Raw genomic sequence first — 24056 nt, 5'->3', positions numbered from 1 at the left:
CTCCTTCTCAGAACTGAAGACACATTTTAGCCTCAAAACTAGGACTGCTGGTCACAGTAAAGAAAAATTAAAGGCAATTTCAAAGGCGTAAAGCAATTACATTCCTCCAAAGAAGGAAATGTTACATAGAACTGGTTTGTGGTTGCAGTTTCGTGAGCTACCATTCAAGTGTAACTACTGCAGCCAAACACTGTTTAATTCATAATTAGACTCTCCAAAGTCATCTCCTCTTACAAGCTTTTCGTTGCCGAAGGTGCAGTAGGAAGCATGACAAGCATGCAAGACACAGAACGAGTCCCTAATGTAGACTAATCCAGTGTATTTTTGAGAACAGGAAAACACAGCTCAAAACTATGGGTCCAGCTCTGTTTGCCATGGTAAGAACATTACAGAATAGTCTCTTAATGGTCTTAAGGAATGGAGGTCACCTCCTCACGTGCAATTCTCCTGAGAAAAGACAACAGTCCAGCTAGAACGTGAGACGGAGGATTTGGTTACGAGGCTCCATGTTTAACTCATTTTCTGCCTTTGCATCACACCAAAACATCCCATCATCGCAGCAGATGCTGTACCAAGAGGAGGGACCAACCCCTGTGAAGACCCTCACGTGTCACACCTGTGTGTCCCTGTTCCTGAGTGCTGAGTTGGGCTCACCCATGGGTGTCACTGCCTTGCTTACAGCGTGACAAGGACCTCTGGCCTGCAGCAAGGCACACGAAACCACCTCCCAAATAAACCAAAATCTGTGAAGCTGCAACACTGAGAGCACATCTATCCCAAGTCAGCTTTGCCAAAGCAGTAGGATACTTAGCACAGGAGTCCTTATAGCAGGTTTTCTACAGCAACGTGTCCTGCTGTCTTGTGCAATGTGTGCCCTACACTCTGAGCAAACCACAACATAACAGTAAAATTTAAAAAAGCACAGAAAAAGCCTGAAAAGTAGTACAGTGACAGACAGCATGTGCCATGGAGCTCCCCAAATGTCTTGTATTTAAGCTTGCCAGATCTATTCATTCCACTTTCCCCCAGCTCTGTATCCCCTGCAGCATCCCTCAGCTGGAACCAGTGGAGGGAGAAGAGGGAGGACAAAGAAAAACTCAGAAACCTGAAGTTTGTTTGGAATTTATTCCCTTGAACATTTCACACAGTTGAACAAAAAATATCTCAATTTCACAGCAACAGGAAAACCACGTGATACATAATTCAAAGGGACACACACACCCAAAACAAAAACAGGTTGAAAACAACTGCATAAATCAAAATCTTTAAAGGGACTTCGACGGAGACATGAAGCCTTTCTGAGCACTAATCATCTCACTTGAACTTATCTGTCATCAAGCTTATTTTATGCATGCTCCCTCCTTTTCTTTGAGGGAAACAATCTCAAATGGTCATTACTCAGATTACACTTTCCAAAAAAAGACATTTTAATTCTGCAATTAAAAAAAAAAAAATCCAACTCCTCCACAACAACTTAGTACTATTTTTCTAAGACACAAAAACATTCAACGAATCTCTGAAAGTGCCCAGAAAAATTCATATCACCCTTCAAAATATACACATACAACAAATATTCCAGTGGCACAAGTCTACAGGTCTGAAAGCCAGAGAGAGAGAGAGGTGGAATTGGGAGCCCAGTTACTCCCAAGAAAGAGTGTTCTTAGCAGGATCCAGCCATGAGCACAAACTCAGACACATTTGTATTTTGTACATATCCTTCTCAGTCCTCAAAACGTTTTCAAACTGTTTTTCAGGATTTTTCAGTGAAACTCTATCAGATCAGCTGCGTACCCCACTCGTAAAAACAAATAACCTTTCCATGCCTTTTCCTTTCCAAATTTTCTGGGCTTCAAATTACTGGTTCTTTAGCATTCTCCTTTCCCTTATGCCAAAGCCACCCAAATCCTGATAAGAACACTGAAAAGGAACATGATGGACTGGGAACAGTCAAGCATTTATCCTAACAGAGATTCCTGGCTTGTTATTGAGCAATGATTCACTGGGCACTGAACCTGGGTTCTAATCGGGCAACCCACACACTCTCTCCTCAGCTTCCAAAAATACAGGGTCTGGTTTTAAGTTTATATTTTAAATGCTCCAGAGAGAAATAAATCTTCCATCATATCTCTTGGCAGTTGTATGATACCCCATAAAAGGGTTCAATATCGTGTGCCAAGTCCTGCAAAACACACCACTAGGGCTCCTCCAAACAGAACAGGCAACATCCAAGGCACACTAGTAGAGGAAATACCTTTCCTCCCAATTTGGTGGTGCATCCTGAAACATGGATGTACTTTTCTTAAGCTTTTTTCTTTTTTTTATTCTTTTTTTTTTTTCCCAGGGTGGGGAAGGGTATGTTTGTAATGGATGTGTTTGTAAATGTTCAGTGGTTTAAAATGAAGGCGCCACAAACAGAATGTAATGTCACAGAATTAGTTTTCTGCTATTTTCTGTAATTTAACATTTAAAACAGACCAAATTAAAACAAGAACAAACCCCAAACGTGAAGAATAATGAAGTGGCCAAGGAGAGGATTGCATGAAGATGTTTGTTTGCACAGCAAACAGTATTGCTTCGAGCTAAATCATTTTCACAAATAAGGCGTGTTCAGTGTAAGCAGAACTGTAAAGAGGCAATGCTTCTAGACAATAGAGGCAATGCTTCTGAACAAGAAGCTTATTGCTAAACAAATATATACAAAATATATTTGTATTTCATTTGATGTAAAAATAGAATTGTGTGCAAATAATATTGGATGCATTCATAGAGATTCCTTTTGTACTTTCGTAAATTTTTACTTTTTGTAAATTAAAAACAATTTACCTCAAGTGATGTGGCATTTAGAGGAAGCAGTCACTCTTTTCTAGCTCTCCAAGTCAGCAACAGAACTTCCTCATATATACTGCTTGCTCTATACAACAGATTACTTTAAGAGTCTACAGTGAAGGGCTTTGCTCTGAATATTTCTCCCTGAAAACACTTAAGGCACACCCACTTTTTGGACTGCATACCTATATCACATCCATAGTTTTGTGATGTTAAAGCAAAAGGTCTACTTTGTATTGCACTTTTCAGATTTGCATTCTATGGCTTATATTTGGCTTCTTAAATCTTTCGCAACTCAAGTAACTACAGCAAAGATTTCATGATTTGCCTTCTATTGCTGTACATTTTGAAGTGTTTCCTTAATGAATTTCCTATTGCTGACAGGGACAGAAATGCATTGCTTTCTGAACATGAGCTTGAAATGGGAAACATCTTATGACAAAACATCACTGGCTAAAGTCACCCCAAGGAGCACATCATAAAGCTGATAGGGGTAAAGACTGTTCCAAGTCCATCTGTCAAGAAAGAGCTGAGAGTTCGGAAATAAGTTCTTACAGACCTTTAGAACAAACAGAACGGCATTTGCATTAAAAGCACATAAAAACCATATAAAGTACTGTAAATAATATTAAAAAAAATCCAAGACACAGCAGTTACAGATTATCAAAGGGAGAGACAGCTGAAAAGCAAAAAGTTGTTTGTTTTTTTTTTTTTCGTCTTGGCAATAGCAGCAGTTTTGGCACAAAGGTAAATGCAGAAGATAGAGCAAAACAGGCAGACAGGGTACAGAGAAAGTTACAGAATCTACATCAAGCATGCCACAGTTCAGCAGGACCAAAAGCACAGTAACAGCCTTTCCCAACTTCCCTTTCCCAGAGAGAATGGCATCCATTGCTCAAAAGCTTGTTGCCACTTCCCAGACTGAAGGGGTAAGAGCCACTTTGACCATAACCTCCCTGGGAACACCCCTTGGAACTACCACGCCAGAAGCCACACAGGCCCTCTGGCAAACCAGACAAAGCCTTCACAAAAAGGGTGATTCTAGTTGACTGCTAAACAAACCTCAACTTGCTCATCACAAATTGTGCCCTGCAACTATCTCCGTTACAGTACAAGGGACAGACAAAACACAACAAATGCCACCCAGTGAGGGACTGACATCTTTAGCAAAGTTAACACGTGCCAATCAGGTTAGTAACACAACACAAGGAAGGGCTTGTTGTGACCAATCTCACCTCATCTGACCAAACCTGCTGAATGCTAATTTGTGGTTGAATATATTTTAAGCATTAAGCCACCTAAAAGAGAGGCCAGATTTGGTGGCAAAGGAGGCAGTGAGTGTAGGGAAAGAACCCATGCAATTCATATCCATCTGGGATTCCATGACAACTAAAAAGCAGGCCTTGCATGAGTTATCATAAAGCTCACTGAAACAATCACTTTTGCTGACTCAGGGCTGAATTTAACTCAGAGGTATAAAAGTTAAAAACCACTGTTTTTTTGTCCTGTACATTCTATGACTGATGTTACTGCTGCACACCTTCCTTTTGCCTTCTAAGCTATCATCTCCATCAAATATCAAAGCAGTTCAAGTCACACATTTTTCTTCTTTTACTTACTGCTTTTAGAGGCAAGTCACTCTCCACATCAAGATCTACCTCACGACTAAGGATTGGCTCAGACCTCAGGGTCTGAAACTCTTATTGCCAAATTCCATTTGGTGGCACTTGCCTTAAAGGAGACAAAATATTTTCAGATATGTGACCTGTACTGGATGAGTCTACCAGACAGGTCAAGTTGGAGCCTTGGAAACAGAACTCTGGCTCTGCCTCCACCTCAGACAGGTTTTTGCTCGAGGTATTTGTCTATTCTACAGTGAAAGGATATCTATAGTCTCTCAAAACGGACAATTTATTAAATTGCAAGAAATCATATACACAAACAGTTCAAATTCAGGAGTTGCACTGAGATGTAATCTTATAGGCTCCTTTTGATTACTCAGGAATAATGTCCTGTTCTTCTACTGTATTAGCAAGCTTGGTAATTCAAAAAGGTTTGTTTTGTTTCTTCAAAACACACCTAACTGTAAACACATCACAGGTTTCTTGACCTACATACCCAGTAAGAACAGTAGCTAAAGGTAGGTACCTACAGGACATAACTGTCACACCTGCCTTTAATAACACTGTAACTTGTTTTTAAAGTATATTGCATTTAGCTTCCTCCTGTTTCTTAACCACTGTTAGGTCAGTAGTTTTAAGATATACTTAAAACCTACTGCACGAATTAAACAAAATCTCAGCCACCAATGGCATTCCTCTAGCACAGCAGAGGCACTGCTCACCTCTTCTACCACTACATGTACTTCTGTCATGCACACACGAGAATGCACCACGATAGGCTGCCTGAAAGACGACCCAGCTTGACCCAGCTAAGCTGAGTGTGCCCTAATGCACTTTGGGCACTGCAAGAGGCAACGCTATACACAGTCCAAAAGTTCTAAACGTTATGATACAGTTATACACTGCTTTAAAAAAAAAACCAAAAAAAAACAAACAAAAAAAAAAAGGCAGAAAGCAAACAGATGGAGCCCTAGACTTCAAGTTTTGCTGTTTGACAATATGGTGTCTGTTCCATCTTACATCCCTGGAAGTACTACAGTGCTGCTACAGGATTGTGCCACCACTACATAAGGAGAGATGGGAGCATCTGATTTAGGGTTCATTTACATCTCATTTATAGAAGTTTGTTGCAAACTACGGCCTATTGTTTGATCTACTTAGTGATCACTTCGGTGCTACGTACTGAATGTTCCTTCGTAAAAGTAACCAAATTTGATCAGTTGGAAGGACTAAATCAGAGGAAGGAGACTTTCTTCCAGCAGTTGCTTTGATAAGTTAATTATAAATGTAACTAAAATCTCCTCCTTCCAATTCTCATCACCAGTACCTTCACTCCCTAAACGTCTTTATTCTCAGATCAGATTCCCTGTGCATCAATAAATATTTTTCCCATCCATCTTAAAGAATATGTTCCAGCTTAAAAACAAATAAATCTTCACTTTCAGAGAAAGCAATTTGAAGTCTATCCAGCTGTACAAAAAATGCTGTAATTAACATATCTGTCCACAGAATTTCGCAAATGTCATTCTTCTCTACCTTTTCCCTTTTCTCACTTTTGCCATATGGAAATTCCACATACACAAAAGAGGAAACCTTGGAAGTAACTACGCTTCAAGAATCAACTGCACACACTAGGAATAAATTTCTGCCAGATTGCATTAAGTTACAGATTTAGAAACACTTGTACGAATAATATAAGTCAAAGAAAAACATGATTTTTATTTGCCTCTGGGTTGTTAAGGTCTTTTCCCAACTGGTACTATGAAAACATTCTTTTCTCAAAGTATTGCTCTAAGTATGTTCTCTCCTAAAAGCAGTAGATTTAGTTTATCCATAGTGTTCTGGAACAAATACTAGAAATCAAATCTCTTCCTTTTTCTGACATCACTAAATGAGCATTCAGGGGCTGGGCAAACGAGCATTTGTAGCACAGACACTTCTCTCATGTTAGAAGGAATTAGAATTTCAAGTTAAAAGGCAAAACTACTTCACAGTAAGACACACGCATTCACCACCCTGTTTCCAAAGCCACGGCGAGGAGCAGCACAGACACTGGCAGTGAGGGAAGAGCACCATGACCTGCCAGCACCACGAAATTCAAGGGGTTTAAGGAATCCAATCCCATTAGCTGTCAGACACCCAGAATTCCAAAGGAGACACAATCCAGAGATAATGGGATCTTTCCCATTCAAGTACCAGATTAATGAAGAGAAGCTTGGGAGAACAAGAAACCACACCCAGAATTCAGGCAAACACAGAAATCCAGTTTGTGAGCTATTTCAGTGCTTCAGGAAAACTTTTAACTTCGCTAACATTTTGCTGCATACATTACAGGGCTCTTCACCTGGGCCCATTCAGAGGAGACTCTCAACTGAGCATCTGTGTTTTCCTGGAATTCTCTTGAATAATGCCCTTGAAAGGACTGAGAACATCTAGGCCCCAAAGCCACAGTGCAAAATAATATATTGAGATTTTCACGTAACACACAGAATTCACATGGCACCGCAAAAAACCACATGAGTTACACAGCTCAAAATCGGGTCACGTTAATTCTTACTGGTCAGCAGGCTGCCCACAGAATTCCCCTAGGATCTGCACGAGAACTTCGGACTGGACATAGAGAAAGGGGACCCCAAAAGCCACCAGCTGACACATGAAAAAGGAGTCCAGAGGGTTCTGGGCTACCTGGTGCCCAATCGAGGAGACCGTGCTTTGCAGGCGCTGGCTCGCCAGCCTCACTCTGCCCAAGAGGCCGAGCGAGTCCTGCACCACCCTGCTAAAGAAGGAAGCGGAGCTACCTGGGGCCCTCTCTGCTGAGGCGGGGATGGCGTTTGCCCGTCCGTTTCCATCGCTTGCCATGGCGTCCTGCAGGGGTCCCTTGTTGTCCTGGAAGAACGTGGAGGGAAGTTAAATTCATATTAGAATGGGAAACGTTACAGGTACAAAACGTGCTGCACTAGGAAAGCATCCCGCTCGCAATTCAGACACCCCAGGTAACAGCTGCATAAGCCAAGGTCTGAACCAAGTATGTTCTTTCTCAATTTATGGCTTAATAAAAGCTCTAAAAAACAAGCTGGATATCCACGAAAGTCAAAGCAGTAAGATCCCTGAAGTCTCCTCATATGGGAAATGAAACAAGTACTGGTTTTAGTCTTTATTTTTGGCAGAAGGTATGGCACATATGTTGGGATGCCTCCATTATCCTTCCATAAAGGAGGAGGACAGCTTCAGCTTGTACTAATAAAACCTGAAGAACAGGCAAAAAGACAGGCACTAGCACTACTATGAAGGAAAATTTAATTTAAGGGAGAAGGTCAGTTTGCAGCACACAAACTAAACAGAACTGAAGAGACCAGCATGTAGCTTCCTCAGTGTAAAAATACTGAAAAGGGGTTCGAGGAGAAAAATTAAGTGCCTTGGATTGCAATGATAAAAGCTGAGAGACTTTTCTGTATTGCACAGCACTTCTTCATCCCATATTTAAAGCACAAATGCCTCCACTATGACAGCATAGGAAAAGGGATATCCTTTCTTTTCACACACAATCCCATTAACACACAGAAAACCTTCAGAAATGAAGGTAGGTGATCTTCATAGCTTATGCAAGTGGGGTAGAACTTAATGTTTTAAAGAAAAGGCAAACAATTTGTTTCATCTTAAGAAAAAACATGGAGAAACAAAGCAAAACCAGAACTAGTAGCATTATTCATATAGTCTCTGCATGAAGTAAGAATTTCAGCTCATAAGAAAACAAACCAAAATTCTGTCTCGACTGGGATCATACATAGTTTTATAATAAGCACCATGAAAAAAGAAGCTGTAAGTAGAGGAACTACTCTTAAATAATATTTGTAGAACTGCAAGCTTTCATGACATAAAAAAAGCAACTAAATGCACTCTGAATTTTTCCACTTAAAAAAAAAAACAAACCTAAACCACCATATGTACTTTTTCAATGTTAAGAATCAGTATCTATTAACAGGACACACTAAATGAAAATAATGAGTTACCTTTCCTGACAGAGGACCCACTGCTGGCCTCTTCCTTTGAGCATAACCAGAGAGTCGGTAACAGTAGTGAGGCTTACAGTAGAATTTACCTGCAGATAAAACACAAATGATGGTCAGCAACGAGAACACAGGAGTTTAGCACAATATAAATGTCCACCTCACTGCAACTTATTTTCTGCTGCCATTCCCGTTGCTCCCTTCAGTTTCTTCACTGTACAGGGGAGGCAAACACTATCTGAAGTTTTAACTCCAGCCCTCCTCTCTCCCCCTCGTAACTAGCCTCCTTTCCATTGGGTGCCTGACAGCCATTTAGTTTAAAATCCTATCAAACACCAAAGCAAAGCTGTGAGGCTTGTGTGGTATCACATGCTAACAATGCGGCAGTGTGTGAGGAACAAAGAAATCATCACATGAAAAGCTGGCAGAAGCACTTTTGGAAAAAGCAAGAATGAATACAACCAGCAGAGGAAAGTGGGAGAGGACAGTGTTAACTCCCAAAGAACCATCTCTCAAAGTGCACAGTGTCTACTGGTAGAAAGGACAACCAAACAATGTTTCATTTTCACAAATAAGACCTTTTGTGAGACCAGTTATTTAGTAACACCCCAGAAGTCTAGATGAGTTTTTCACTGGTATCTGAGCACTGTCAGGAAGACAAAGCAGCACTAGTAACACCATAATACAAATAACAGCAGCAAATGGATGCCACGTAATTATCTTCCACTGTACCTTTGCCAGCGTATCGTGCTTGGAATATGCAGCCCATAGCATCCCCTATTGCTATCCCATTCCTAGAGCTTTGCTAATGCATTCCCAACATACATTCTGACCTCTGCCTCTTTCTCTGGGCTGGTATTTGCACAGTCCTTTGTTTTATGGAGGAAAAGTGACAAACATTATCTACTGAAAAGTCTTTACTTAAATGAGCATTTTTTAATATTTACGCTTCCCAAAAACCACTCCAAGATTGTCTGAAATGAGCAACAACAGAAAAGCTCTTAGATAAAAATTCCCAGACTTTGAAGCCTACAACCAGACACTGACTGCAGAACACTGCAGAACACTGCAGAACGCTTATCACTCCTAACAGCTACATGAACAGCAACAATGTGTGTATAGTTTTGTTGTTTTTTTTTTCTCCCAAAGAAAACTCAGACTGAAATATAAGCTGAATGTTCACAATGCTGAGATTAGACGAGATACCACGTATTTCTGTTTGGCCATATCCGCTTGATATACACACACAACTCTTAGGCACGGAATATCATTTCAGAATCAATGCTATCAGTGTGCTGAAACTCCCAAGCTTTGTGTTTGCTTCACTGAAACTATCTGGCCATAACTGCATACACAAGCTTGCTTGCAGAGGGAATCACTAAATCTGGTGGTAAAAACTGTTTCAGCCCATACAGCTGACAGAGGAGCTCAGTCTGTTACTGCTTAACATATAGTCAGGTTTTCAGTTACTTGTGAATGCCCAGAACAACAGCAGTGCTCAAAAAAAAAATGCTTTTTCCCAACCTTGACTACTGGTAAAGATGTTACTTTTATGTGCTGGTTTCAAAATGACCATTGGCCCCTTTAAACTCGCATGCCAAGTCTGCTGACCTTCTGAACGAGAAATAAAGGGTTTTCTATTCCTTACTGAGAGTCTGGTTTGATGATTCTAAGTTTCCTCAACTTTTCACAACCGAGCAAGTCCACTACTTAAAGTCATTATATAATGCATCATGAATACATAATTCTGATTCTTTTTGCCATTAAGCTTAGATGGTGTTTCCATGGCCATTACTCCACCCAGTATACACAAAAAGATTCTTCCTAGTTTCATGCAGTAGATACCTATCAATTTTATAACACTTCCATCTGCAGTGGAATATTCTGGAGTTTCATCCTGTGGCATATCAGTTTATAATTTCATCTTCATCTTTGCCAATGAGCAGGGAAAATTACTGGTACCATTTTTTTCCTGTTACCTTTGTTTTCTACACCATCATGTTCCAAGCAGAATCCTTTGCACCTAACCTGTCACATGGTTTTACAACATTTTGCACATACTTTCCTATTGAGATAGGATTAAAGACAGGCAGCTGTGGAAGAAAACAAAGGCATACCTGCTGATATAAATCAACATTTACCTGAAATACTTTTTCATATTTTTCCCTCAGAAAATTGACATTTTTATCAATCACTGCTCAAGCAAAGATTGCAATATATTGCTACTCTTAGAAGGAGATTACATTTCACAAGTGATGGGTGATTTCAAATTATTACTTTCAATGTGCACATTTTGTTGATAAATTGAGTTTCATCTGCTGCCACATTATCTGGTTTCTCAGACCTGTAGAGTATATCTGAACCTTCCCTTAATTCTTAGCACATTAGATTCTGTTAACTGAGTCATCAGCAAGTTTTGTAATCATATTCCTTCCTCCTTAGTCTATCAGATATAGAAAATGAGTCATTACTGAATCTTCAGTAACTACTTCAATACCACTCTCTTTCTTTAACACTGACTCACCTCTATGTAACTTTGAAGCTCCATTTTTCACTATATAAACAGAACTTACTATCATAGTCCCTGATTATAAAGTTCCTTTTTTAGTACATTTAAAATAAACCTACAGAGTTGGAGAGTTGTGATGTCTTCAAGAAGAACAAGTTGACTACATTTCTCTCCATCTCAGTATTTTCTCTTAAGTGGTATTAAACACTAAGGGGTTTTATTTAAAAACTGCCAAATGAGAGTAAAGGGTCTAGCTTTCAAACTCAGCCTTTTTAAAGCCTCCAGCTACTATCTGATTCTTTGCATTCTAGCAGCTGTTATTAAGTTTAATTAATTCCTACGAGCTCTGTTATTCTGCTGTCAGCATGACCTGGCCACAGGAAATCCATAAAGCTTCAACAGCTGGAGAGACGGTGTCTTTGGAGCGGGAGTTACTGTCTTCCCTAACTCACTAAATCATTTTTAAGAGAAAAAACAACAACAAAAACCAGAGAGAGTTGCGATTGTTCAACAGACAATCCAGGGCAGTTAATAGAACTGGGGCAGAAAGGCAAGTTCTCTTACCATCTTCGATGTCGTAGGCATAGGACGACAAGCGCAGGGTGGTCGCGCAGTACTCGCACTTGAAGCAGCTGCGGTGGAAGAACTTGCCCTCAGCACTGAGCCTCTCCATCACATACACCCGCTTGCGGCAGAAGTAACAGACGTCGCTGCCTCCCAGGTTCTGGGGGAACTCCTTTTTGAGGGAGCCCTAGACAGAAACAGGGATGGCTAAATCCACGTGTGTCCAGCCTCACCGAGATCACGCCGTCCCATCTTCTCTTCATTTATGGGGACACAGGAGCACTTGGGTGCTGCAGTTCTTTCACACGTGGAGGCTGCAGTTCTTGGATACAATAGGACTAACCAAAAACTAACCTTATTGTCCAGGAAAAAGGGTCCTAGGATGCCATGCCTACACGTATCAGGAGTAAAATAAGCTCTGGGTAGATAGGTGGACACTGGTACTATTAATGATGACCTTGAAATAAATCATTTTAGGAGGCATATGATGAAAAGCCAAAACCATCAGAAAACCTTCAAACCAGCAATTCTTGGACCTACATTATCAAAATCAGTATTTCCTCCAGAATGCAGCAGAAGTAAGCAAAAGTATTATGGACAGTTTCTCAACTAATTATGCTCAATCCTTGGATGCTGAGATTAGATTAAAATATTTGGCAAAGAAAATGAGGACAAGAGTGAGGGTGGATGGAGAAAGGGAAACAAAGTCTTTCACAAAGCTACGACAGATTCCATCAGTGGTTGAATAACTGGACACTCACAACACTTCATATCTACAGGACATCTAATCACAAACACACATCACCTTCGGCACATCGTCTTACCAGTTCCTTCTTGTCTAGAAGGGTTTTGGGTTGCTCTTTCCTTTGAAGCTGATTGGCTATCTGCTCAGCCAATGAGCTCACTCCGCCTGTGTACATCTTTATGTACTTCTACCAGATGGGTTGGATAAAACAATAGTGAAGTGGGAAAAGAAAAAAGAAATCAAATTAAAAAAAAATAACTAAAATGATGATAGGTTAGGTGGTGAAAAGGTGCAGAGAGGTCAAATCATGCCAAGACAGTGGACAACATGAAGTGACAAGTAGTAATAGCAAAGCCAGTGTCATCAGAAACCACCAGTCCAGTCCAGGATCACCTGTAAGAACGGACAGGGAGACCCGCATTTTGCAATTATCTAAGCGTTCCAGAAATACTACGATGATGAAGGGAGCAGGTCGTGTTTTCACTTGTAGGGTATTTTGCACCTAGAAACCTGAGAATAGACACTCCTAAAAGATGAGACTAAATATAGGTTGAGATTTTAGGTTCCAGGTAAAATTGGCATCAGAAACAAAGATCTTTTAGAAAACATGTCACACTGATTGCTTAGCAACTGGGAAGAATTCATTTACAGAGCATTCACAGAGCAGTCCTTAACTAAGGAACTCACAGGGATTCAAAACCATTAATTCTTCCAATGCTAAAAATACACAGAGGTTTTTAGGAAAAAGATGAAGAGCCTCATCCAGTGCATTAAAGCCATACCTGCATACATCTGGAACACGTACTTGTTCAGCTGTGAACATGGCTTTATGACCTGGCTTTTCTCCATCATGGGTACTGACTGACTGCGTAACTTTGGATACCTAAACCCCTCCAGTATTCCAAGGAATCTAGGCAAGTTGGCTGTTACCTTAGATGGTACAAAATGAGTGTCTGCAAGCCAAGTTCAATCACTGCAGGAGCGGAGGAAGTGTTTTTCACAGGAAACAAACCCGTTGGCAATAATGACACGGTTAAGAAAATGATGTGGTTACATCCATGTTAGCTCAGTCACACTGCAAACACCACGCACTTCACTCCGAGCAGGAAGGAGCACGCTAAGCAACTTTCCTTTTCCAGACTAGGAAATTAATGTTTCTAGTTGGAGACTCAGCTAACACAGGATCAGAGTGACACTCCAGCTTCTAGCAAGTGTAAAATACCAAGGATAATAAAAGGAGTATAGTTGTATCTCGAACCCCCCTTTACTTGTACAGCACAACTTGCTTGAAGCACACTAATTATTTCCCACAACTAATAGCCAATTTAATAGGTGTGGTTATTAGCCTTTCAGGAATGTTTAAGACCTTCACACGTTCAGACATGAGAACAGCAGGAAGCATCACAAAAACTGAATCTTGCCATGCAATGGGTATTTCTTTGGGGAAAGAGACTTGGAAAATGGAGTGCTCAGCCAGAGATTACTTCTGCTGTAACTACAGTTCTAATTCCTTAAGCTCTCTGTCACTGAGGGTTTATTTCTACCCAGAAAGAACTTGCACCTGTCTACCGATTCCATTCCAAAATGCAGAGCACTTGCAGTATTTGCAAGAAATAAATTATTTGTCTTTCAAAACTTTCCAGGTTCCATAGTCTTCCTCAGGCAGTGTGTGCACACATAAATGCAGAGTTTCCTTTCCATGACAAATACTGAATCTTGTCAAGTATTGCATTTAAAATGGTGCTCACTTGTAATATTTCCTTCAGCGTTGGTCTTTAACTGGTAATCACAGTAAATTTGACCGAGAGTTTTCATTTTCCTCTAAAGGACTAGAAACCTTTGAGGTTCTTTAACTTTTAAGAAAAGTTAGATCAAGCATTACCATGGGAAAAATGTTTTTAGCTGAATCAGGTTTCCTCTGCTCAAGTTTTGATCTGAAACCTTAATTCAACCTTAAATGCAGATCCTTCAGAATCTTTAAGTTTCTACCACCACGTATGAGGCACCGTGCTTACAAAGTGAATATGTTAATATTCACTCCCAACACCTTGGGCTATCTGGAGTGAGAAATTTAGTTGCTGAGTTTTTCATTTGGGGTCGTGTGTTTCTGATTTATCTTGCTTTTTTTTCCTACATATCACACCCTGTCTAATAATGGGTCTTAAATGAAGCATTTTATCTTTCTTCCCATGGTCAAAAGCCTTCAAGACAGATAACATTCTGCAGCATTTTCAAGAGCAGGTTAAGAACCCACTCCAGTTTAGGTCAAGTCAAGTTCCTGCTGTTCATGTATGATAACTGCAACTAATTCAAATTCTCAGTGGCTTTTCAGAAAGCCAAAGTACTTTTTGTTTCATACTGTCCATTAAACATAAATCCACAAACACATTCTGCCCTTTGGCCCAAAACCTCAACAAAAGCAGCCAACAAAACCAGAAAGCTTTACTGCCAAGCCAGAGGAGCTCAAAAAACCCTGCTTTGAGAGCGAGACGTACCAAAAGCTTCTTTCATTTACACGAAATGTTAAACATATTTAGCTTCAAACTGCTCTATGGCTGACAAGAACCGAGCTGCGCCAGGCACAGGCTGCCTGTGGGTTCTCGTGTGTGCATGGCTATGCACAGATATCGTGTTCTGCAGGTGAAGCATTGCAAGCCTGGTCATCTCTCGTGGCGTGTCCTCGGCAAGCAAACACAGTTGGATGCACCTGGCAACGCTCAGGCCAAGGCTACCTGTCGGAGGGAGTCGGATGAAGGTGAGGAAGGGCGATTGGAAGAGCGGAGGCTAAGGGAGAGCTCCCACTGGTCAACAAAGAATCGGCGAGACGGTTCAGTCTCAGGCTAAAAAATAAAATGAAAGTCAAAACAATCACACGTGGCTATAGAGGGAAGAGAAGAGAAAATAATAAAAAAACCACTCATGCCTTTCTGGTCACCATCAAGAACAACTTCTTAAAGTTTCTTGTAGAAGAATATCCAGTGTATCTTCACTTTCTCCCTAGTGAGGCAGAGCAAGTAATTCTTAATTTGCTTTTTATTACATTTTAAGTTATTTAGGACCATTTGGAAGCAGTTACCTACTTCCACAGATGTCCAATCTCCTGTTACCCAACCAACTAAGCCACTGGCAAAGATTCCAAATCAATTTCCTCTGCTCCTTCTGTATCTCCCATCGTTCTCTATTACTGGCCCAAGGCACCAAGATCATCTTTCAGGCCACGTGAGACCTCTTCTATATTTTAACTGTATAAACCAAACGCCTGCTCTCCTCGGGGGTGGAATAGAAAGAATTTAGTTTGCATGTATTTCCTGTTATTAGCAGCAAATTTCCAACCCTAAATCTACTGTAAGCAGATTAGAAAAATCATACAAAAAAAGAATAAATCAATACAAAATAATCTGCTGCTCTTGCTTATCAAATGGCAAAGAATAAATCACAATCTGAGAATCTGCATCCTTCTGAAACTGGTTCTTCACAGAAGAACCCAAAATTTGGTCTTTCAGTATACCCTTGTCATTATCTCTATGGATTATTATGCCCCTCTCACAAGAAATATGTCACATATATGTGAAAAAACCAAAATCTGGAAGTATCAGGCAAACAGCAGTACTGGTAGAAACCAAACATTTCTAAAAATTATAGTCTGGAAATAAAAAGTATGCAAATTTCAAGTAATTTACTCTCTTTGAAAATAAAATTATGGTTTTAGTAATAAAAAGGAAAAATAAATGTCATGTAACTGCATGACCCATGAAAATAGCTACTTCTAGCCACTTAAGATAGGCTAACCTCAAGATTAAATTTACTGGACAAAATGCAAAAGAGCTTGGTTTTCACAGTTTCCCCAGTTTAAAGAAATATAATTGTTAATACCCAAACTTTTCGTACTTAAGTTCATCAACATTTAATCAAATTTCTTCTCGGAAAATGTCTTGCGTTTCTAGCTGTATTTCTCTTACCGAATTATTTTTCTTGTTTTCTTCCCTTAAATCCCACATCACAGTCCATCATTGCTTGCACTGTTCCAACATCTGTTTCCTCTTTTTCCTCTCTGCCCTATCCACTTTATGCTTTCCTCTACTTTGTGTTCTCTGTCTCCCCCTCCATTTTCTCTCCTTTTCAATTCTGCACCAAACAGACACTAGGCAATCTCAAAAATAATTTCTACCTTTGCACTGCAGTGATCTTCATCTTTTGCACCCTCAAGAGGAGCTTAAAATTGCCAGAGAGCAACACAAAAGGCAGAAGCAAGATGTTTTGGTCTAGATCTTCATTTCTGTATAATCATTTCAACTGCATAAGAAAATGCACACGAGCATTGTGGATCATGCCCGAGATCTTCAGTTGTGTCACTTATTAAGAAATAGGTGCCACTGTGTTTAAACTAGGCTTCTTATTCAGTCTTTCATAGCTTGTTCTATGTCCCCAAATCATAAATCTAGCCAAAGGTTCACTGTTCCTTCCTAGAAAACAGCTTCACTGGCTTTAATTGTCAGTAAAGATGGCACCCCCCCCCCCAAAAAAAAAAAAAAAAAAAAAAAGCAATGAAAAGTGACCTAGAGGTTATAAATTTCCTTTCAGTATGGCTTGGAAAAAGTTGTGCCTACCATCAAACATTCTGGGACTATTTACGCTCCAGTTCATGAAGACAGTTTGATTTTAGATGGTTAATTCAAAACAATAAGTTATGGAAAATTAAAAAAACAAAACAAAACAAAACTTTTGTAGATGGTGTTTTCCAAAAGCACTCTGCAGTTTGCCAAATGCTGCTGAAGGTAACTGAAAACAGAGATAGGGGAAGCAACTAAAGAACCCCAGTTCAAACTGGCATGCTCCCACATCCCAAAGACAACACACTGGAGAGAAAATTAAGCACAAAACCAAAACAAAACAGAAGAGTACACTGGAAACCCACACAAGCTGCCAGCTCTACCATTGGAATAACTGTGCAGGAAGTATGGACACAAAACTAGTACTTCAGAGCCAGGAATAATGCTTGGAAAATGTGAATGTTCTTGCTTCCAGAAGCAAGTTAATCTGTGAGCAACTGACTGGTAAACGACCACTGTGAGATGATTTGATGTGGAGCCCGGCTGGTTTTCAGCATCTACATGCTGAAGTTTAGAGGCTGCTTTTTACTTTATTTTTCATACTGTGTTCTGAGGAACAGAAACACTGTCACTCATCAAGCAAGGAGACAGCTAAGAATTGGCAAGTCAGATGAAAACACTACACAAAATAGACTCGACCGTGGTTTTAACCACATGAACTGTAGAGCAGTGGTCATTGTATTTTGGTGAATTTTTCCTCTGTGACCCCAGATTTCACCTGTACCCAGAATCCCGCACTGACACAGGACACCAGATAGGCAGGGCTGTCGTCACCTGATGCCTCACTGCACGTCTGGACTCCAGGAGGGCAGCCAGCTGACATGCCCTTTGCTCAACATTCTCAGGCACTTGGTCGCCAGAAAATAAACGAGGAGATCTCTGTGAGACGAGGAAGGAGGGAGGGAGGAAGTAAACAAACCAGCACAAGAAAGGTCCAAAAGGAAGAGACACCAAAATGCCAGCCAAAAGGTATGACATTCACATGCAGAACAGCAAGAAGAGCTCTCATGTGAAGACTTTTTCCCAGTGTCCACTGTCCTAATGAAGTGCTACATTTCGACCAAGGGCAAGAAAAAACAGCAGATTTAGTTATTATTCACAACCCTCCCACTAGGATCTGCCGCAGCCAAAACCAAACAAGTGCATAGCCTCTCTCTCTGGCATTACCATCAAAAAATAACTTAAAAATGTGGCTTTATCATGCACAGAGGAGCTTATTTGTCAGTTTATTTCCCCACAGTTCTCCATTGTCAAGGATCTCCTTTAAATATCTAAACTCGTACTTATTTGTTTCTCAGACCTTGTGCACAGACTCACATATTTTTAGCGTAATGTCCTTCAGTTCTCATAAAGAATTAATTATTTCCTAAAGATGGTGGAATATGCAAAGTGAATGCTCAACATATTAAAGAGAGGATGTTTTAATGAGTCTGGCTTGTTGAAGCTAAGAACAGCAAAACCAAATACAGAAGCTGCCAGTTTTACTTATGCAACTTCACTGTCCTACTTGTTCTTACTGCACTACCATGACAACGCACCCCAGGCACAATATTTGACACCTCTGCTATTCTGGTCTTTCATATCAATCTTCCTAAACCGTTGCGTGGTGCACTTGGTGACACGGAAAAAAGACCTGGCTTGTGGCCTGCTGTATAACACAGCAGTATCACTTGCAGTATCACACAGACTTCAGCTAATTTGTTTGTAGAGTACAAAAGCAAATGGACCAGGAGCTACAAACACGTGCATCAAGAAACCTCAGGCCCGATCTGCCAAGAATGTCAGGGTATTGCTCTATGTTCTTTATTGTCTTCTAATGCACAACAGAAAATTGGGTTCACACCCAGTTTACGAGAAACACTTTTCCCATTCAGATGCATTAATAATACTCTCTACTTTCAAGCTGCCTTCAGTTCCACCTACTCCTTCCTCCTAGATCATTTTCAATAAAACTAGGGCCTATTATAAAGCTGTGGGCTTCTGTGTCGCTGCAGACACGCGTATTCATTTTCTACTGCCTGTCAGAAAACATTCGGCCCACAAGAGGCTTTTGTTAGAACACATTCTGGAAGTTGCAACGGTTTTATTGCTGGCTACCACTTATGACTTAATTCATTCAAAGCCTTTACTGGAATGTCAATTAATTTGTCAATATGAATTCACATCAACCGATCCTTTTGAGTGCTCATCCTTTCTTTTCCCATGCTTCTGTATAATACTGAGCCATTCAGACAGACTGTTGAATATTTCATTGTTAAGAAGGCTTCAAAGTCTCTATACTAAATAATGCCTCATCATTTTTCCTTTTACTTTGGCCTGTAGGAGGCAAGATGGAATGCCAGTTGTTTAACCATCCAGAAAGCAAGCAGTGAAAACAATGCAACCATGTTCGCATGAATTAGCACAAAACATAACTCTCCTTGTTCTGCTTCAGCCACAGCATACTCCACTAAAGAGGTGTAAGAGGAAAAGGAGAATGAGAAGAGCTTAAGTGCTAGATCTAAGGCAAAATAAAAGCATATAGCACACTGTTGATGAACGCTTGTTATGCATTTACGTGGGTATCACACAGAAAGGATCACTCCTGATTGACTCTCAGCAGTTCCAGCGTGTTAACAGCAGCATTAGGATAAGTGTGTTTCACTACCCAGTTTATTTGCTCTCTGTATTGCACACATCCACCACAGCTTTGTGTCATCACTGCACACATCCACCACAGCTTTGTGTCATCAGTGCCCATGCCATTTGTTCATGCTCTTTACCCTTTCCTGTCTGGGACTCCGCTCCCCGGGATAGCCGGCACCAGATTCTCTGAATCTCTGCAGGCAACAAATTAGGAGCTTAAAAACAATCACAGACCAACTTCCTAACCAAAACACATTTCATTTGATTTTTTCTTTAAGATGCAGGTAGAAGAGAGGTCATAACAATAGCAGAACAGTTCATTAAGTATATTCGAAACCTGGCAATAACAAGTTGGCTCCTGTAGAGAAATTTTTTTTAAAAGTATATATTCATATGAGGTCAGTAAACAACAATACAGAAACACAATGTAATGAAATTAGTACAATAAAGAATGAAAGATGCTCAATATAACTCATACTGTGAAGTTAGTTCAAAGGAAGGAAATGAAGAGTTTAAAAGAAGTGGCAAAATGAATGCATTAGAAGTGCAGAGGTACAGGTTTTAAAAGACATCAGTGTAACAAGGACACAGATCTGTCTGACTTGCTATGAGGCTTGAGCCAAGATAATTTCAGAAAAAGAAATCATTCCTAAGGAAAAAAGAATGTCTCCAAAAGTAGACTACTCAACTGCATCTAACAGTTCTGCAGCACAGAGGGTAAAAATTCCTCGGAGTTAAAAGAAGGAAGACTGATTTTTTTTCTTTTAATTATTTCTTTGAGCAGGCAAAAATAAAAATGTCTACAGGACACAACATAGAAAATGACAAAAGCACAGCTGAACCCAGCAGTAGCTGGCTCTCATGACTGAACTAGGCAACCAAAAAGACACAGGACAAACAAATGCTTGGAGAGGCAAGGGAAGAAAAATACAGAGCTCCCGGATCCTTAGTGACTGAAAGCAAATTTCTCTATACAGAAAATGAATCCCATGCTATAGATTAGAAAACAAAACTCAGCATTTAACTGCCTTTATTTCTCTCTTTGTAAGCTTGGGGAAAACCCTTCTTCTGTCATAAAATATATCCCACAAAGCTCTCAAAGGATTTTGACAAGAGGAAGGCAGCCAGCTATGGACATCACCTGATAATGCTACTCTCCAGTTGAAATCCAGGTTTTGCTCATGAAAGGGGATTTCCCCACCCGTTCTACCTAGATATCCCTTCCCATTATCCTTCCTTGCATCATTTGCTGTCCACAGTGTGGCAGAAAACCAACCACCTTTTTTGTTAGGACAGGTTCCAATGGGATCAGTAAGCAGATCTGACCTATTGTGCAGATGCAGATCATAGAGGCAGCAAAGAACGTGTGTTCTGGAGGTTGACAATAATCAGACCAGATAAAGAGCAACATGTAATTACTCTGAGAAATCACAGCAATAAGTCAAAGTTTATGCCAAAGAGAGAAACTTGCCTTTACAGAGTTGATGGGCATACAAGTGTTCAGCAAAGAAACATGCTCCATCTATGGGGAAATTCATTTGTACAATCCTTACATGAAGTAATGGAACTTCATCTGCCACTTTATGATTTCAATATTAGTTCAGAATTGATCAGAAAGGAGTGGATTTTATTATGGTAGTAGGAAAAGGAAACAAACTTAAAGAAAAGGGATACCACTCAAAGAAGCACAATGACAACATACAATAAGACACAAATATTGAAGGATTTCAGATAATATTTGAGTAGGACAACAAATATACGTGCACAAATATGTGGATGCATGCTTATGCACTGTGTTCAAAACAGCAAACATTGCTCCAGGTTCAAAGTCAGACAGACTGAACACAAACTCTTGTGAGACAACAGTCTGAGTGTGGGGGAATTAAAAGGACCACAGTGGACATGTGCAGGTCACTACAATACCCCAAAAAAGCACTTCATACAAGTAATCCTAAAAAAGTTTTGTGGATACAAGGGCAAACTTTCAGCTGAAAATTTAAATGAAGAGTGGAGATGGAGCAAAGTTTCATTTTCTTTCCTTTCATTACTCCAAACATTTCTACTTCACTGTATTTCAACACTAAGAAAGGCTACTGTAATTAAAAATTGGCCTACAGCAAAATCTGAGTCTCCAGTGGAGCCTCTCTCTGCTTCCAGTGATAATGCTGCCCTGTGTTCCTAACCAAAGAGGCTGAGAAAGCCCTATCAGCATCTGAAAAAAAGAAAACTGGAAATCTATTTGTAAATGAGGTATCTGGTAACTGATCTAGTCACTTGTACAAGCAGCAATGAAGAGAAAGGGACAGAGCATGCAGAGGGAATCACCTGCTGCCTGGGATACGGTGGAGAGGAAGATGGAGTGGAAGAGAGCATGATCACTTTTTTGGGGCAGGTCCGAGAACGTTCCTTATGCCTCATCTTTTTTTAAAACAGAAAAAGAAAAAAAAAATTCATAATAATGGTATAAAGGAGATAACATTACCTCTGGTTTGGTGAGACAGGCCAGAATGCATGAACTGAGTGACTGTGACCCTAAGCTCACACCTCTCACGAATGACCAAAAGTCACCGTTTATCTGAAGCTGAGAGACCTAAGATTTTTACCCAGAGCCACATGATCACAGTCAAAAACACAGACTTATATCAATCAATTAAACCAACAGCTTCTGACTCAAGGTCTTACAACCAGTGAAAGGCAAAACTCGGAACTCTCCATAGCACAGCTGGACTGCTCTCTTTGCTTCATGGAAAATTACTTATTGTTGTGCCTTGCAATGTTTAAAAATATCCATCCCGTTGACCTAAATACTCTTGCTTGCCATTCATTAGTAATACAATTCAAGTCACAGCGTTCTGTCCTCGGCTTCAGATCCCTCTTCTTAACCTTGCAGATATTAAACCATTTTTAAAGTTAAGCTGTACTACATTGTAGCAGAACAGAAATACAGCTGCTTTGTAGCCAAAATGTAGCTGTATCTAATAGTCTGAATATTACACAATTGCACATACAAGTCCTCAATTTCATGCCCTTCTAGTGCTGTCCCTCCTTACTATGTACAGTCTTTTCTCCACACTTCTTGTTTATTAATGTGTCTTCTGCCTGATATTTCCTTTTCTTCTGAGTTCTCACCAGAGCATATCTGGAAATGGTTGCACTGTGAAAAACTAAACATTGTGTCCCCAAAGCCACTGTTAGATGAGTCTCCAAAGAAACTGCACGCGGTTTAAAGGAATTACAGATGTTCATTACTGCCCTTGCAGCTGAGCTGGCACTAACATCTGTTTGGGTGTTCTCTTCCCTTTCAGCAAAACAAGTAAATAAATAATCAGTTCTTCTATTTCAAACAGATGCTACAAGCAGCTTAAACTAAAACATATGACTTTGCACTGAAGGGGATGAAGAATATTCATATGTTGTTTCAAAAGGTTCATCTATGAAGTCACTGATTGCTAGCTGAAAGGATGGTAAACATTCTCAATCACAGAGATGCTCATGGATTTTCATCTGACCATGGCCAGGTTTGCATTTCAAATGGCAAAATTTTCACAAACTTGCTTGTTTTTCCAAGGCAGACCTCAGAATATAACACTGTATAGGTATATGAGGAACGTGTTCAGTCCTCCAGAAGGATGTATTTCTGAGCATGCAAAGACAAGGATGACTATGAGAAAGAGGAAAATATACCAACAGATTTAAATAAGAAATCTTAGTTTAAAAAGCAGTATTTGCAGAAATCATTGGTCTTGCAAGTCCTCTTCTGTTGAGATTTCAGCTCTTGCTGTCTGTGGTCATCTCAGTCATGGCATATCTTCAAGAAACACAGTTCCAACAAAATTACTGAAAAGTTTGTAATACTGCCCTTTATCACACTTTAGAGAATCATCTCAAAAGAACAATCATCAGATCTCCAAAGGCAGAAAAGATGTGCACCGAAGGACATGGGATCTCCATCTTACAAGCATCTTTCTACACATTAGTGATTTAAGCTTATGTATTACACACAAAAGTTGCTGCAGGAGACCTATTAAACTACAGGAGGAAACTGCTGAAGGTCATAAGCTGAGAGTCTGGAAGTCCAGCACGAAATTCAATTTAAAAGGTTTGTCTCCAGCACTATGCCCAGTCACATCCTCTTCTGGATAGACCATATGGCTTTCTATGCCTTCATGATCCCTGATGAGATGCTATTGCCCAAAAGCAGCCAAAATGGCTCAGAAAGCAATAGAACATGATCTCATACAAGAAGGCATTCCTTTGAGGAGATTGACCTCCACACCATGAAATACAACCCAGCCCTTTTAGGAGACATTACCATCACATAAGAAAATCACTTTTTTCTTTACCATCATATAAGAAAATTACACACATTTCCACTGTGCACATTCACTTCACAGTATCTTCATGCATTAGTAGCTACTGCTGAGGTGCTCATAGGAGCAAGAACTGAATTTTGACAACATAGGCCAACATTCTCAAAGTGGAGCTCAATAAATCAAACTTTATAATCCAATTCACAAGGAATGCAGGCCACACTAAACGCTGAGGAAC

At 40.1% G+C, this 24056-nt stretch overlaps 1 protein-coding gene across 6 annotated transcripts in view; it reads right to left on the bottom strand.

The window, feature by feature from the left end:
• The window catches only part of MICAL3 (microtubule associated monooxygenase, calponin and LIM domain containing 3), a 169122-nt gene that overhangs the window by 63360 nt on the left and 81706 nt on the right, over positions 1–24056 (bottom strand). For 5 of the 6 annotated variants that reach the window (XM_027905472.1, XM_027905518.1, XM_027905480.1 and 2 more), the window contains 3 exons: positions 11529–11715; positions 8459–8547; positions 7247–7334 (listed from right to left, as the gene is read on the bottom strand). In XM_027905472.1, coding sequence (XP_027761273.1) covers positions 7247–7334; positions 8459–8547; positions 11529–11715 — 364 coding nt within the window. Of the gene's footprint in view, positions 1–7246; positions 7335–8458; positions 8548–11528; positions 11716–12352; positions 12461–15005; positions 15114–17657; positions 17763–19645; positions 19703–21833; positions 21927–24056 lie in introns of all 6 variants that reach the window. The other variant, XM_027905499.1, reaches the window with a different exon arrangement.

The sequence above is a fragment of the Empidonax traillii genome, unplaced genomic scaffold, assembly GCF_003031625.1.
Source record: "Empidonax traillii isolate 1590-97213 ecotype Southwest subspecies unplaced genomic scaffold, ASM303162v1 scaffold25:size3598162, whole genome shotgun sequence".
Classification (NCBI taxonomy): domain Eukaryota; kingdom Metazoa; phylum Chordata; class Aves; order Passeriformes; family Tyrannidae; genus Empidonax; species Empidonax traillii.
The sequence above is the reverse complement of the archived record's forward strand: the minus strand, read 5'-3'. Positions and strand labels throughout refer to the sequence as shown.